Source organism: Micropterus dolomieu, linkage group LG21, assembly GCF_021292245.1.
Source record: "Micropterus dolomieu isolate WLL.071019.BEF.003 ecotype Adirondacks linkage group LG21, ASM2129224v1, whole genome shotgun sequence".
NCBI classification, from domain to species: Eukaryota; Metazoa; Chordata; class Actinopteri; order Centrarchiformes; family Centrarchidae; genus Micropterus; species Micropterus dolomieu.
Window position 1 is genome coordinate 33,915,390 of NC_060170.1, and position 15,496 is coordinate 33,930,885.

At 44.1% G+C, this 15,496-nt stretch overlaps 1 protein-coding gene across 1 annotated transcript in view; it reads left to right on the plus strand.

Annotated features, from left to right (window-relative positions):
- LOC123960354 (protein mono-ADP-ribosyltransferase PARP14-like) overlaps positions 1-15,496 on the plus strand; it is a 34,344-nt gene that overhangs the window by 333 nt on the left and 18,515 nt on the right. Inside the window, exons 2-9 of the mRNA XM_046035036.1 lie at positions 1,432-1,514; positions 4,796-4,846; positions 8,467-8,494; positions 9,531-9,596; positions 10,145-10,336; positions 11,756-11,881; positions 12,443-12,544; positions 14,529-15,493. Of these exons, the coding sequence (XP_045890992.1) occupies positions 1,432-1,514; positions 4,796-4,846; positions 8,467-8,494; positions 9,531-9,596; positions 10,145-10,336; positions 11,756-11,881; positions 12,443-12,544; positions 14,529-15,493 (1,613 nt within the window). The remainder of the gene's footprint in view (positions 1-1,431; positions 1,515-4,795; positions 4,847-8,466; positions 8,495-9,530; positions 9,597-10,144; positions 10,337-11,755; positions 11,882-12,442; positions 12,545-14,528; positions 15,494-15,496) is intronic.

Here is a 15,496-nt window from a genome sequence, read left to right on the forward strand (position 1 = left end):
ATATTCGTTTATTTACTGGATTAAAGTTTCAAACTGAAACAGGCCTACAATAACTTTTGGTTAATTATTAACTAAAACGCTCAAAGAGTCGTTTCCTTATCTGGTGTGAACACTAAGGATCCCGATCAGACTGAAAGTGTTTTGTTTGACATGAGAGGTGAAGCCTTTTCGGTTGAATTTGGAAAAGAGAAGTGCCCTGCGGTTCTTTATGTTGCTAGGCATCCACAAGTCAGTCTCATCAAAGATTACAGCGCCAGGATAGTACCACCAGCTGGTCAGGAGCTTTGTCTTAATGATGGTTATTTTAGGATGACTCAGGGACAGTTTGTTGCAGTCTCCGGACAATCCAACCAACTGGAAACTTCTGTCAGCACAGTTGAGGGCCCCTGGCTCCATTAATTTCATTGGACAATGGGGGAAAAACGCGAATGAGGTCGGGTGCTTTTCTGAGAGTTGAATTTATTTCAACTTCGTGCGTTCAGAAGAAAACAATTTTTAAAAGGCGCCTCTCACTGCAGAAAACGCATTCTGTTTGATTGGGGCCGAATGAATTTTGGTGAACTTTTCAGCTCTCTGATCAATTTTGAAACTGATGTCAGCTCAGATTAAAGTTGGTAAATAAACTCAGCTGTCTGTATGCTGATTTCCCAGCATACTGCCTCAGCAGCTGCATCTTATTGTGCAGATGAGTCCCAGCAGCTGATTTGTCCTAGTGGCCTCAATCTGACCATCTAACGTCTGATCATTTACTAATATAGTGATAAAACACACTAGAATAATAACTTGTACATTTCCACACAGTGCAGCAGAGTTTCTATTGGCTGGATGAGAACATCCTCTCGGTCAAAGGTGAACTCTAACTTGTCAAACCACCGGAGCAGCTACAGGTTGCAGCGAAACAGGAAAAACACTTTTGACTTTGTCTATTGTTCGAGCTTTAGTAGAAGTGAATGAGAGACGGATGTTCTTAGGACAAAAGCATAGGTGTCATTTAATCTGGGACGCTGGACACATGTCACACTGAATTTGTCTCCATCACATCTTGAAAGCATTTGTTAAAATGTTCTGACAACAGCTTGAACAAATAAATGTTCACTAACTGAGGTTTATTTGCACAATAACATGATGCAATTTAAATATAGAAGACACAAATGTGCATTGTCCAAAAAAAATAACATAATAACAAACAAGCTGCTGATTACTGCATTACATTCTGTTATATTTTTATATATGCCAGCTGAATGTTTTTGTATAAAGACATTTCCACCATGAATAGGAGCAGAAAATGTCTCCAGAATGCAGGAAGTTAAGTGTTTAATGCTCCAACTTTCAATAATAAGAGTTAACTGTAAGAGTTCCTGTTTTGAGAGAACTCAGGATTGGTACCTGTTGGGAAACTGATGATGACTCGTGTGTGTCATGTGATTCCAGTGAGAGAGCAGGTCCTCGCCAGGACAAACCACGAGATCGTCCTGGAGAACCAAACTGTCAAGTTACGTCTGATCTCTGCGTCGGTAAGTACAGAAGATGTTCAGGCTGTCGACATGTTACAGTGACATTAAAGAACGTGACGTCCTCTGACTCCTTCCTGCCATATTTGTAGTTCTAGTGTTTTTTTTAAAGACTACATTTCCCCTCAACTGCATAAAATGTACTTATATTCTTGCTCCTCGGAGGACAAAGCCTTGGTTACACCTTTACCTCACCTTCAGGACAAACTTAACATTGTTAGCTCCACAGTTGATAAAACTAAGAACAGATAAATCATCTGGACTTTTTAAATAGAACTTTTTAAGTAGAAAAAAAGCAGAACTTTATTGTTTAATTGTGTCGCAGCAGATAAAAGTAGCTGTGGGTTAATTGTTGACTATTTCTGTTTTCCAACAAGACTTTTTAAAGGTTTAGTGTGAAGTTCATTCTTGACTTTGGGAACATTATTTTGATAACTTAATCTTAACTCAAGGTTCTCTTACTAGTTTCTTGACCTTTCAACCTCATGTCATAGTCTTCATCAGCAAGTTTTCTCACTTGAGTCAGTTGTTCAGTTCAACACTTGAGCCAAGACAATAAAACTTTTAGAACATATGGCCTTACGACTTTCAGACCTCTGTAGATCATCGTTAAATGTAGAGAATCCTTACATGTCTGCTTTGAATCATATTGAGTGATTTCCATTGAGTCCGACTTAAGTCACACAGTGACTTCAGACTTGATTTGAGACTCGTCCTCAAAAGACTTGACTCGGACTCGAGGTGCAGGACTCGTGAACAATGTTTATTTTTAGGAAACATCTGATGAGCTTGCTGTTATTCCCTCCCTCCGTTACCTATAACCCGCCTATGTAACACGTAGTATCTGCTGCGTGCGGCCACACGTGAAAGAGGACAACACCAGCAGCTGCTCCCCCATTCATCGTAAACTTTGGCTTTAAACTTCATACAACAAGGCCCAAAGAAAGAAGCGCTGAACGCAAAATAGGTTAGTAACCTGAGTTTAGTAACATGTTTAGCTCAGCATTGGCCATCTAATGTTAGCTTGCTTCTTGCTTTAGCTACGATCTACGGTAGGTTAACTCCGACTGTCGTTCGTTATGAAAAGATGAATGAGCGTTTGTTTACTTGCCAAACTTGTGGTGGTCGATTAAAGTAATCATTTACGTCCCGCTGGCTGCCATCACGCTAATTATTAACGCTGGCTGCAAACAGGTTACCGGTTTATCGTTGATCATGTAATGTTACAGTTTTATTTAGTCAACTGGGTTTGAGAGCCTGCGGGGTGTGTTGACTTACAGTAAATAATAAGCTGTCATTAAAGATTCAGTGTGTAAGATTTAGTGGCATCTATTGGTGAGGGTTGTGAATTGCAACCATCTATCCAGTCTACCACTGCCCCCTACCCTTACAAAGAGGGTAGGACAGCTACGGTGGCTGACACAGCACAAAAGGTGTCTCTTCTGAGACAGCAGAGAGTGGCCAGTCAAGAAATTAGGTTTCTTTAGGTATATTTATTAAGAAATTATATTTACTTAATTATTCAGTAAAACCATGTTATTGTGACTTTGCCACTGTCAGATAATTGTGAGCCAAGAATGTGAAACACTGTCACTTTGTCTGCACCGCAGTCCATTTCTAAGGTAATAAAAACACAATGGTTTATTATGTGAGGTCTTTTTACACCAAAAAACATGGATCCTATATTGCATTTCTGTCAGTAGATCCTGAGAAATATTACACACTGAACCTTTAATTGCATTGCACATACACGGCTGTGCACTGTAAGTGAAAAACAGGTTACAGTTACAGAATCCGTTATAGCTATGCAGTTTTATAAGCAGCCTGGATTGAAGGCAGCAGGTGATACAACATTCAAAATGACCATGAGAGACTTGAGACTTGACTTGGACTCTTGCTCAGAGACTTGTGAGCATCGGTCACTATGATCATGACAATGACACATGAAACAATAAACACAATGTCACAGCTTGAGTGAATTTACTTGATTGAACACAGCTTCTTCTGTATAACTCTGCAAAAGTGTGACGTATTCACCCAGTTTTGTTGCGTATTATGTTCTGTACGTGCTGAAATTGTTTGGCATATCAGACACTCGCTGTGTTACTTTTGCCCCGCGTTTTATTCGTCCAGGCTTTCCCCTACAGTAGGTCACATAAGCAAACACCATCTGCTCATGAAGACCATGAAATGCAGCTGAAAGGTCCAGGTAAAGCTAATAAGGGCTAGCCAATGTTAGCATACTTGCACAGTGACATGAGACTGTTTATTAGCAATCTGAAATAATAGCTAAATTTGTCTATATCATTGCTCAAAGAAAATTGTGGAGCACTAAAACCACGATGCTATCCAGCCCATTGGCACAGTGGATAGCAATGTGGCCTCACAGAAAGAACCTGGGCCTTTCTGTGTGGAGTTTGCATGTTTGCATGTCATCATGGTTTTCCTGTCAGTGCCATTTGACCAGGGCACTGGCTTCGATCTGGGTCATTGTACAGTGGCTGCCCAGTCCCGATACTTTTCATATTCAGATCACCTGCAGTGGAAACATCCTGCCATAAGAAGATGATTTGGATGAGGGAGGGACGGGGAGGGAGAGCAGTTTATGTTGGAGGCTGTTCCTGCTTTCATGCCAGATTTAAACTTTTTTTTATTCATTCCGGGGTTGAAACTGAAGTCAATTTGTTTTTGTAATGGGGAAAGTGTTAAAAAAAAGAGTACGGCTGTATTTCTACTATTGAGTTGTGTTTGCCATAAATGTGGGAGAATCACCCCAAAATTATAATAATGCAGTAAGGGCTCTTGCTTCCCGATAACTTTCCTTCAGTCAGTATGACGGGCTTAAAGTCATTCACCTGTTCCTTTTATAACATCATAGCTTTCTTTTTTCTGTAAATGAATTCCTGGGTGTGACGGCAGCAAGATGTTTAACACCTCTGTTCTTCTGTTGTTGCTGTTCATGGGTGGTGGACATTTTACAGGGTGTGTTTCATTATGACCTGACTGACTGGCTCAGCAGCCGGCTGCTAATAGATTGAAGATGATCTAATGATGAAGAAATGTTTCAGTCTGTGTCTTTAAAAGACAATAAAAACACCAGAGAGGAAACGTGTTGAAGGAGCAGTTCTTCTTATTTAACGTTCCTACATGTTTTTCCCCTAAAAGTTCCCCTTGGTTCCATTAAAGGAACAGTTAAAGTTCTACACTGTCTCATAATGTCACAAATGATGCAGTGTATGATTTTGTTTCTTTTTCTTTGATTATGTCACGGGTTTGACGTGAAGGCAGGGTTGAGCAGGTTGGAGGACCCAAATGCAGGACGCAAGGCAAAGGAGGTATAGTTCAAGGGGTTTTAATAAACATACAAAGGCGAGCACACTTACAAACTGAGTGGCTGATGACAGAGTCCAAAACAAAGCAATCCAAATGAGAAAACCAGAATCCAAAATAAGCGGGGAAACAGCGAGACACGACGAGAGAGATCACTGGGGTAACAGACATGACAAGGGTTACCAAACACTAGACGAAAGACAAGACAGACCCCCAAAACCCAACAGACCAAAATAACGCTAACTAAAGACAAAAGTGCAAAACACCACATGGCAGACTCAAAAGGACGGCCCTTGACGTCCTAAAACGAATCATCAAACAAACAAAATACCAAACAGGTCAAGCCGGCCCAGGGTGGGCGGAGGGAGGCCAGGCGGAGGGCCAGAAAAACAAAAAGTCTCAAAGGGCCAACTACCGGCAGGGCAAGGCAGTTCAGGAGGCCAACCAAGGCGGCCAGAGGTGAACAAAAGTTCAGGGGGCAGACCTGGAGGTCGACACAGCAGACCAGAAGGGCAAAACAGTTCAGGTGGGCGTCCCGCGGGATGACCCATGAGGCCAGGCATACCAGAGTTCAGGAGGCCGTCCCGGAGGACGACCCAACAGGCCAGGCAGAACAGGAAGGCAACAACATTCAGGAGGTCGCCTGGGAGGACGACCGAACTGGGCGGGAGGACCAGAGGGCCCACAGAGTTCAGGTGGCCATCCCGGTGTACGGCCCTGGAGGCCGGACTGTTCAGGGGGACGGTAGGAAGGCCAACAAAGAGCCTGGAAACCCACTGGAGGCCAAGCGGGGGACCGGCAAAGGTGGCGAATCCTCCCTGAAGGCCGGTGGCGAAGGCGAGATCGCTCCGGAGACTGAGCAGGAGGCCTGCGATGAAGGCGAGATCTCTCCAAAAGGTCTCAGCAGGGGTTGCAGATGACGGAAGGGACCCACCAGAGGCCGAAGAAGGCGAGGTTTCTCCAAAGGTCGGGCCGGGGACCGGCGTAGGGAGCCTGGGATCTCCGGTGGCAGAGCACAGCTGAGGACCACGGACTGAGGTGCTGGGCTGAGGACCACGGACTGAGGTGCTGGGCTGAGGACCACGGGCGAGACACGAGGAGCTGGAATCGGCTGGACCACCGACGAGGGACCAAGAGTCGATCGGTCCACCGGCGGAGCTGGTGCCGGTCGGTCCACCGACGGAGCTGGTGCCGGTCGGTCCACCGACGAGGGAACAGGAGTCGGCTGGGCCACCGGCAATGCAGGTGCCGGTCGGACCAGCGACGGAGCACGAGGAATGGGAGTCGGCTGGGCCACCGGCGGAGCTGGTGTTGGTCGGACCACCGACGAGGGAACAGGAGTCGGCTGGGCCACCGGAGAAGCAGGTGCCGGTCGGACCACCGACGGAGCACGAGGAATGGGAGTCGGCTTGGCCACCGACGAAGCTGGTGTTGGTCAGACAACCGACGAGGGAACAGGAGTCCGCTGGGCCTCCGGCGGGCTGCTAGCAGCGCTAGCAGGCCGGGGAACGGGCTGGTTGTGGACGGGTCGCCTCCGATGACCACCACGGGAACCTGAAAAGATGGCCAGGCGACTCCCTTCGAAGGAGGACTCCGGGGGAAGCCTAGCCTCCAGGCTATCAGGCCATAGGCTAGCTGCCTATGCTGTCTCTGACTCCCTTGCCTTCATGGTTAGGTAGGCCAGGAGAGTCATCGTTTCAGAGTCCTTGGTAGGTGGGATAGGCAGGCAGACGGATAGGCTAGGCGGAGGACTAGCCGCGCTAGCCGAGCAGGAAACTGGCAGAGAGCTGGCAGCGCTAGCAGGACAGGGATCAGGCAGGAGGCTAGCAGCGCTAGCTGGCCGGTACTCAGGCAGAGCAGGCAGGGGTTAGCTGGCTGACAGCTAGCTGGTTGGCTGACTGTCCTTGGGCTCTCTGGCTCTAATGCCAAGTCCATCAAAAAAGAGACCAGAGAGCTAGATGTCCAAGAGTCCCCAACCAGTCTGTATGCTGGAGCCAACACAGGAGGGAGATGACCAGGCGGGCGGCTAACAGCGCTAGCCGGCAGGGAATCAGGCGGGCAACTAGCAGGCTGGGTGCTAGCAGGCCGGGAGAGGAAGAAGCCTCCCACCCTGCAGCTAGCAGGCCGGGAACAAGTCCTTTTGGGGTTAGCAGGCTGGGGAACAGACGGCCTGGAGCTAGCAGCACTAGCAGAACTGGTTTCAGGCAAGACAGGCTGAGGGCTAGCAGCGCTAGCCGACCTGAAGACTTGCGGATCAGGCTGACAGCTAGTAGCCCTAGCGGGCCGGGAAACAGACTGGACAGGCCGAGGGCTAGCAGCGCTAGCATTCACCCGCTGGGGTGACCTTGACACGGTCTCTAAATCAAAAGTCTTTCTCCACCGGGAGGAGGCAACGAGCAGGGCCATTTCTGGGTCCGTTCTCCACATATTTGACAGTAGTTAAAAAAACTGGGATTCCTCCTCCACTAGCTCCTCTTTAGGCACCCCTAATGCCTCCCAAGTTCTGGGCAACTTAACTATGTCCGCTGGGTCCATGTTTGGTCGGGTCATTCTGTCACGGGTTTGAGGTGAAGGCAGGGTTGAGCAGGTTGGAGGACCCAAATGCAGGACGCAAGGCAAAGGAGGTACAGTTCAATGGGTTTTAACAAACAAAGGCGAGCACACTTACAAACTGAGTGGCTGATGACAGAGTCCAAAACAAAGTAATCCAAACGAGAAAACCAGAATCCAAAATCCAAAATAAGCAGGGAAACGGCGAGTAGGCTGGCGAGTAGGCTGGCGAGTAGGCTGGCGAGTAGGCTGGCGAGTAGGCTGGCGAGTAGGCTGGCGAGTAGGCTGGCGAGTAGGCTGGCGAGTAGGCTGGCGAGTAGGCTGGCGAGTAGGCTGGCGAGTAGGCAAGACTGGGTGACAATAAACAATGACCCGACAAAGACAAGACAAAAACACCAGGTATATATACACAGGGACTAACGAGCAGGGCGGGAGCAACACAGGTGAAAGACATGAGGCTAATGAGGCACAGGCAGGGAGAGAGAGAGAGAGAGAGAGAGAGAGAGAGAGAGAGAGAGAGAGAGAGCAGGGGAAAACAGAGACAGACATGCAGAGGGATCACTGGGGTAACAGACATGACAAGGGTTACCAAACACTAGACGAAAGACAAGACAGACCCCCAAAACCCAACAGACCAAAATAACACTAACTAAACACAAAAGTGCACATGGCAGACAGGCAGAGTGTGACAGATTAATTTATTTGTACAAATGTGAATTCATTCTCAGCTTTGTTTAGCTTTTTTTTAGCCCATTAAAGAGCAAAAGTTTAGGGTTTCAGCTTGTGTACAACAAATTATAAAGAGCGACATGAAATAAAACATTAAAGAAAAAGTTTAAATATATGTACAATAACTATTTACTGTAGATTTAGTTATTATAAATAAAGATTATTAGTATTATAAAGTTTGTTCACATGCATCTTGGAAGTATGTGAAGTTGTGCCAGAAAGCTCTGCTCTGCTTTAAATGACTCGAGCAGTTTACAGTCTGCTTGTAAAATATTTTTTAGACGTATGTTTTCTCCGTCGTTTCATTCTGTGTGATTAAAGTTTTGCTTCTGTTTTCATTCCTCAGAGCCTGAAGGACAGCGACGACGCCTCAGGTAAAAATGTCTGCTGTCTGATTTAAATCATCTGTTCTTTGATGTTTTTATTCTTATTGTCAAGACTCAAACCAGCAGCGTGTTACTCTGTTTATCAACGCTGTCTCACTTCCTGTCTGTGGCTCTCAGCTCTGAGCCCATTGGTTCCTACTGAAGACATAAATCAAACAAACATTTGTTGACTCTAGTGAGTATTTGGGGCAGCAGGACGGTGTATGTGGGACCGAGTCAGAATAAACTACAGTGTGTTCATGGTGATGAAGGAACATGTGACCCAGAGCAGCAGAGAGGCTCACTGATGGGTTCAATGGTTTCTATGGCTCAGAGGAAGAAGAGACTTCAGGCTGTGAGACACACAGGACTCATTAGGAGATACGTTCACCGCTGGTTCGAGTCTGAACATCCGCTGTGGCCTTACCCGCCTGTCGTAGTGCGCCTTAGTGTCCCTGCTGCCCCAAAGGCAAAAATAGCAGGAGAACTTAGTTAAACCGCCTTGAAGACCCATCAGGAATGCCACTGTTTGGAAGTCTCCTTTGACCTCCCAGCCGTACTCATCAAACTTCAAGGTGCCCAGCAAGGTCTTGGTGCTGTTGTAATCCTCTTTGAGGTGCACTGAGTGAGCCAGGGGGAAGAGACGGGTACTTGTTACCATTATGGAGCAGCACGGCTTTGAGGCAGGTGAACCATCGGAAGGTGCGGGGCCACCACTGCACGTCAAATTGTGCCTTATGAAACAATTTTTCATACTGTTGAGGCATAAGCAAAGAGGAAACACCACATAACTAACCAGGAAGGAAAAAAATAAATACATTTGTTACAGGGTGCTGCTTTAATATTATGGATGTGAATATGTTGGACTCATCAAAAGGCTTTATGTTGTTTTACAAAGTGTAAAGTGTCTTTGCTTTGGAATGAGATATTTTACGAGCTCACTGAAGATTTATTTCTGCTTCCTTAAACACTCTGGACTTTGGTTTACTGAGTTCCTGTGAGCAGTAAATTAATCTGAACTGAACAAACCTGATTGTCTCGACAGATTCAAAGACAAAGACAAAGTCAGAAGTTAAGCCTGGAGGTGGAGCTTCAGCAGAGAGCAAAGAGGGTAAAAACAAGAATGAGGAGGTCTGTGTCTGTGAAATCAGCTGTCCTGGAGATAGTTCAGTCTTTTCAAGTGACTCAAATAAACTTCAAGAACATTTTCTGGAAATTAGTTTGTAATTTCATTTAGTATTTTATCATTTAGTTATCAAATCTTTTGCTTATTTTCAATAATTACTGCATCTTTGCATTAAAGGACAAATAAAGTTGTTATTATTATCATCAATATGGCTCTATTGTACATAAGACAGTTGGTTCTCAGCTATTGAGACTTTTAGTCAGTTTACAGCAGGTCAGCTGAAAATTCAAAAACGTGCAATGGAGAAGTTTTTCAGTAATTAATGAATCAAAATCTACTTTGGTTTAAATAAAACAGTATTTTTAAGGAAATTCTTTTAGAAATGAACAACTGCTTTTAAACTCAATAAAACTGACTGAACTCTAATAACTGTTTCTGTCCTATGATTAGTGTCTTTCTTTAGATTCTTTTAGGAAATAACAGACCTGGGAAATAAACCTGTCCAATGTTTCTAACATTCAAAACAAATACAGATAAAGATACCAAGGTGGAGAAGGTAACGTCCGTTCAGAGCGTCGCTGTGGTGTTGGAAAACGTGGACAGCATGTCCAGAGATCTGCTGTCCATGCTGGTGGAGAACATCTCAGGTTTGGAGGACAGCGCCTACAGCCTGGAGATCATCTGGGAGACCAACAGAGCCGTGATCACCTTTAACAGCCCTGCAGGTAGGAAAGAACACAAGACGTCTTTCACCACGTCAAGACCAGGTCCCAGGTGGGTCAGTCTAAAGCAAACTGAGACATTTTTAAAAACAGCATCACAGACAAAACATCTGGGCTCCTAGGGTTCCTACACACTATGGAATTATATTTTATCCTATAAGGTATTAGTTCTATACAGTGCAGATGTTACACCCATAGAGTGCAAGTTGACTCAAGGGTTGACATATTTTAGAAAAGATTTACGCTGAGAGAATAAATACAACACACGGTGGTTAGTTGGCTGGTCCTTGGTTGTTTTACTTTTTTCTTGTGGTAACAATACGAATGACAATATAAACAATAACAACAAACAATAACAATATAATACAAAAAGCACAATTTGATATTAAAATCTCATTAAATCAAAATACAGTAATAGCTATACATTTCCTAAATATTTCCATTTAAAAATAAGATAACAGACTGACAATAAACATAGCTGTTATACAAAAGGAAACTCTTAAAAGTGATACATTTTATACTGGATATTAAAAGTACTCATTCTCTATCATTCTAGTATCTACAGTCTTAAAATTACAATTCTTATCATTACCAGTATAAAGCAATTATTTTATCTACTTATAGGCCTTCTTCAGTCACAAAACAATTACATTAACGATCAATCTCTCTCATTCGTCCTCTTTGTTTACGTATGACGTAATATAACATGTGAGCTGCCTGGTTCCCTCGGCAACGGTAAACTACAGCGCTGCTAATCAACGGTTCAGGATCTGCCTCTAAAGGTCTACATTATATTAGCTAAACGTTTGGATGTAATAATAATAAGAAAAAAGAAAATGTAAACTACAAAACACTGTTTTGACATGTGAAACTGGACAACCACTCATACCGGACCGGATACCTAGCTTGCGCAAATGTCACAAATAACTACAGACTACATATATTGCACTTTATAAAAGGTACACTAAACAGATCTCGATTATTGACAGACGACATGCTTATGTGACATTTAGCCACCTGAAAGAATAAATGACATACAAGGTGGTGAGTTGGCTGGTACTCAGTTTTACTTTTTCTTGTGGTAAGTGCCAACTGAAGAGCGCAGCCCAACCCACAGCTTATAATAGAACTGTTTATAAATTGAATGGGGGCCTTTATGCCACACAGACAGTGAAATGGTGTGGAACGTGACAGAAATCTAAATCAGTGCCAGGTTTATTTGTGCTGTTTGAATAAGAATACAAAAAACAAAACAAGGAATTAGAAACAGCAGCGTTCAAATGAGGCCAAATCTGTGACCAATAAATGAGACATTCCGAGAGAGAGTAAAAAATAAATAAAATAATAGTAATAAAACTCTTCTCTCCTGCCACCTAATGAGCCTGTTCCAGTCTTTAAGGAGTAATCTGGAGTATTTTGCAGATGTGGAGAAGTTCCTCACTGTGAGTCAGTCCAGCCAGAAGCTGCAGAAATACGGACTGACCGCTCGGCCGCTGGAGGCTGCAAAGAGCGTCCGAGTGGAGAGTCTTCCTCCGACTGTGACCAAAGGTACACAAACTGTTTAACACAAGCTGGTCTGGGTGTAGAGGAGGTTCTGTGGCTTCAACAGGGACATAAAGACCGGAGCTGCTCACATGATACTCAGATAAATGAGCTTCATGTCTTTGTGTGTTTTGAGAAATTTCAGGTAAATTCTTTAGTTCAAAGTTTTCTCTCTTCTGATCTTCTTGCGTCACCTTTAAAGGGTTTTGAGATATTTTATGTTTTTTTTCCTTGAAGTTTTCAGAGATTTTTCTTTTCTTTTCCATCATGGTGGTTGTTTTTACCTTCTTTCAGTTTTTACTTGCATGAAACCGCACGTTACTGTCACATTTTCTACCACTGAAGTTGTTTCACCTTGTTGTTGGTTTGCAGTGAAAATGCGACCTGATAAGATGATCACATCTGTGCTTTTCATGACATTATACTGCACACCTCCATATAGTAATCCACATTTTGGAAAGAATATAAAAGTGTTCCCATTCTTGAACTCTTTTCACACTCTTAAAATTGTCTGCAAAATGTGTTTTTTTAAATTATTATTATTGTTTATTTCTTATTCCTTTCCAGATGTGTTGGAGCTGTATTCTGAGAAGAGCTGGTCTTTGCCGGACAATATCGTCATGATCCCAAGTGAACAGGCTGCCATTGTCGCTTTCAATGACCCTAAAGGTTTTTCACTTACATTGACTTGCAATGTATTACCCACTGTTATTTGTGTGTTCTTCTTTACAACTAACATCTAGAAGTCTAATGAATCTGGACTAAGGGTCCTTTCACTCCTGAATGTCCGAACCAAATTTCATGTTTTGATACATTCGGTTAGTTTTGGTTTGGTTTCCCAATTCTGCAATTCTGCTGAGCGCACAAAAGAACTTTACATGACAGACGTGCGTCCTGTCGTCATCATTTCTTTGGACTGGGCCCACTATACTTGACACTATTGGTCATTGGAACAGTTCCGCATGGAGCTTTGACAAGAATGAAAAAACAGATGCATATTGTTGCCACTATATTGTTATTGTTGCGGCATTAGCCTACTACCTGCAGCACCAACTTAACTCGAGGCTCGTTCACCAAATGAACGTCCCAGGTTGTGCAAACATCATCGCTGGCAGGAAAGGAGGAGACCAAACAGATACTTCCATAGTGGCTGTTTCAAAAGATGTGCTGTCAAAGGAACGGAAAGGAAATTGTGTCCTTATTTCAATGCATTTCTCTGTATATTTGTTTGTATGGGAGTTTCCTGTAAATAGTCTGAAAGTGCGAACCATCCAAAATATTATTTCACACTATAAATGAACCGAACCATGGTTCAGTTTGATCCAGACAGAGACTACCTCGGACCAAATATTGTCTGTTTGGTCGGGAACGTGGTCCAGGGAGGTTTCACCTATGTAGTTTTGTTTGGGATCAAACTGAAAGTCTGAAAGCCTGGACCAAACGAGGTAGGTGTGAAAGCCCCCTAAAAGATGCTGGCAAGCTCAGAGACATTTTTAAGACCAAACAACAAGAAATGCACTTGTTGGTCAAAAGTATGCAGGCACCTGAACATTTCACGTACGTTTAACATGCAATTCCAAATCCATAGACTACTTCCCATAACAGCTTCCACTTCTGGTTGCAGACTTTCCACCTGCGTTAATTTTAGTGAGGTCAGTAATTAAGTGGCAATTCATAACAGGTAATCTCATTGCATTTTTTATATAGGGCAGGTATAGACTGTGCTCTTTGTAATCTTTGAGACCTTACAGTTCCGGTCATGAGCAAGATCTTCGCCACAGTGGCAAGGAAAAACTCTCTTTTAACAGGTTGAAACCTCAAGCTGAAACACCTGCGGAAAGCGACGGGAGAGAGGAAAAAGTTGAGAAAATACAAAACTGCGGGAGAGGCAAGAAGTTGAGTTAGTAACATGGATTAATGGGATAAGAATGCATACAGGAGGAGAGAGGAGCTCAGTGCATCATGGGAAGTGCCTCAGCAGTCTAGGCAGCATAACTAAGGGATGGTTCAGGACTCACCTGAGCCAGCCCTAACTATAAGCTTTATCAAAGAGGAAAGTCTTAAGCCTACTCTTAAATGTGGAGATGGTGTCTGCCTCCTGAACCCAAACTGGAACCTGGTTCCACAGGAGAGGAGCTTGATAGCTGAACGCTCTGGCTCCTAGTCTACTTTTGGAGACTCTAGGAACCACAAGTAACTCTGCATTCTGGGAGCGCAGTGCTCTGGAGAGTCTTAAGGGACTAAGGGGTGAACAGCCTGAAGGAACTGCAGTAATCCAGCCTAGAAGTAACAAATGGATGGACTAGTTTTTCTCCTTGATCGTTTAAAAAGTGGGAGTTAAAAGAGATTGTTTTGGTGTTCCAGTTCATCCCAATGGGGTTGGATGGGGCTGAGGTCAGGACTCTGTGCAGACCAGTCAAGTTCTTCCACACCAAACTTGGAAAACCAGTTCTTTATGCAAAGGGACAGAGACAAAGTTCGACGAACGCTTTTAAGTAAAATCTCACTGTATGCTGCAGCATTAAGATTCATTTTCATTGGAACTACTAGTGTATCTTATTACCTGGTAAGAAATTCTGTATTATTTAAATGTAGCTACAAATAGAACAACCACTTACGAGAGCTTTCTGTTTTCTTCTCTTTGTTGCTGCAGTTGTGGAAAGCATTTGCACAAAAGACAACTATGTGATTTGCTCCACTACTGTCAAGGTGTATCCATACTACGAGTCCCTGGGCACTGCCTTGTACGGCAAAGAACGACCTACATGGAAGCTGCCAGAGCCCTTCACAGAGGGGGTTCACCCTGCTGTCTGGAAATTCCTCCAGATGAAGAAACAATTAAAAATCATCAACGATCAGATGAGTCTGCACTTCTGCAGTGTGGACTTGGATAACCCTGAGGTGAAACTCAGCCCTCTGCCGAGCTTTTTGAGGCAGAAAGGTCTGACTGCCAAACATGTAGATATGTGGATGAGTACCGCCCAAGAGGCCTTCCGTCAGCAAATGTCTCAGTACACTGCCTTTGAATGTCCAGTGGACACACCTGCATGGAAAGCTGCAGAGAAAGATGTCCGTTCGGTTATCAGGGACGATGCCTTCCTGGTGATGGATGCATCCAGGGGGGTTTTGGTTGTGGCTGGCCGAGCTGATGATATAAAACAATTCAGGGCTCCTGTGGAGAACATTGTTCTCAAAGCCATGAGTCAAATTAAACGGCAGACAGATGGTGTCTCTGATGGAATGGATTTGTCCCCTGCAATGTTTTACATCCTACAGCAGGAAGGGTTGCAGAAAGCTGCACTGAACATTTCCCCTGACATGAACCTCTCCTATAATAGAGGAACCCAGAAGTTAACCATTACAGGACTTCCTGCAGAGGTTTTCCAGACTAAGGCGTGGATCTTGCAGAGGAACATGGGTATGTGTAAAAAACCAATGAATGTCCCTCCATGTCTTTTAGACTTTCTCAAGACAGTGGATCCCACAGAGATGTCGCAGGACTTGTTCACATCCCAAGGCATCAGTGCCATCTACAGCATTGAGGACAAAGGGGTTATGCTGTTAGGGAGTTCAGAGAATGCCCTTGCTGATGCAGAGAGTAAGATGAAGACGGTTTTTGCC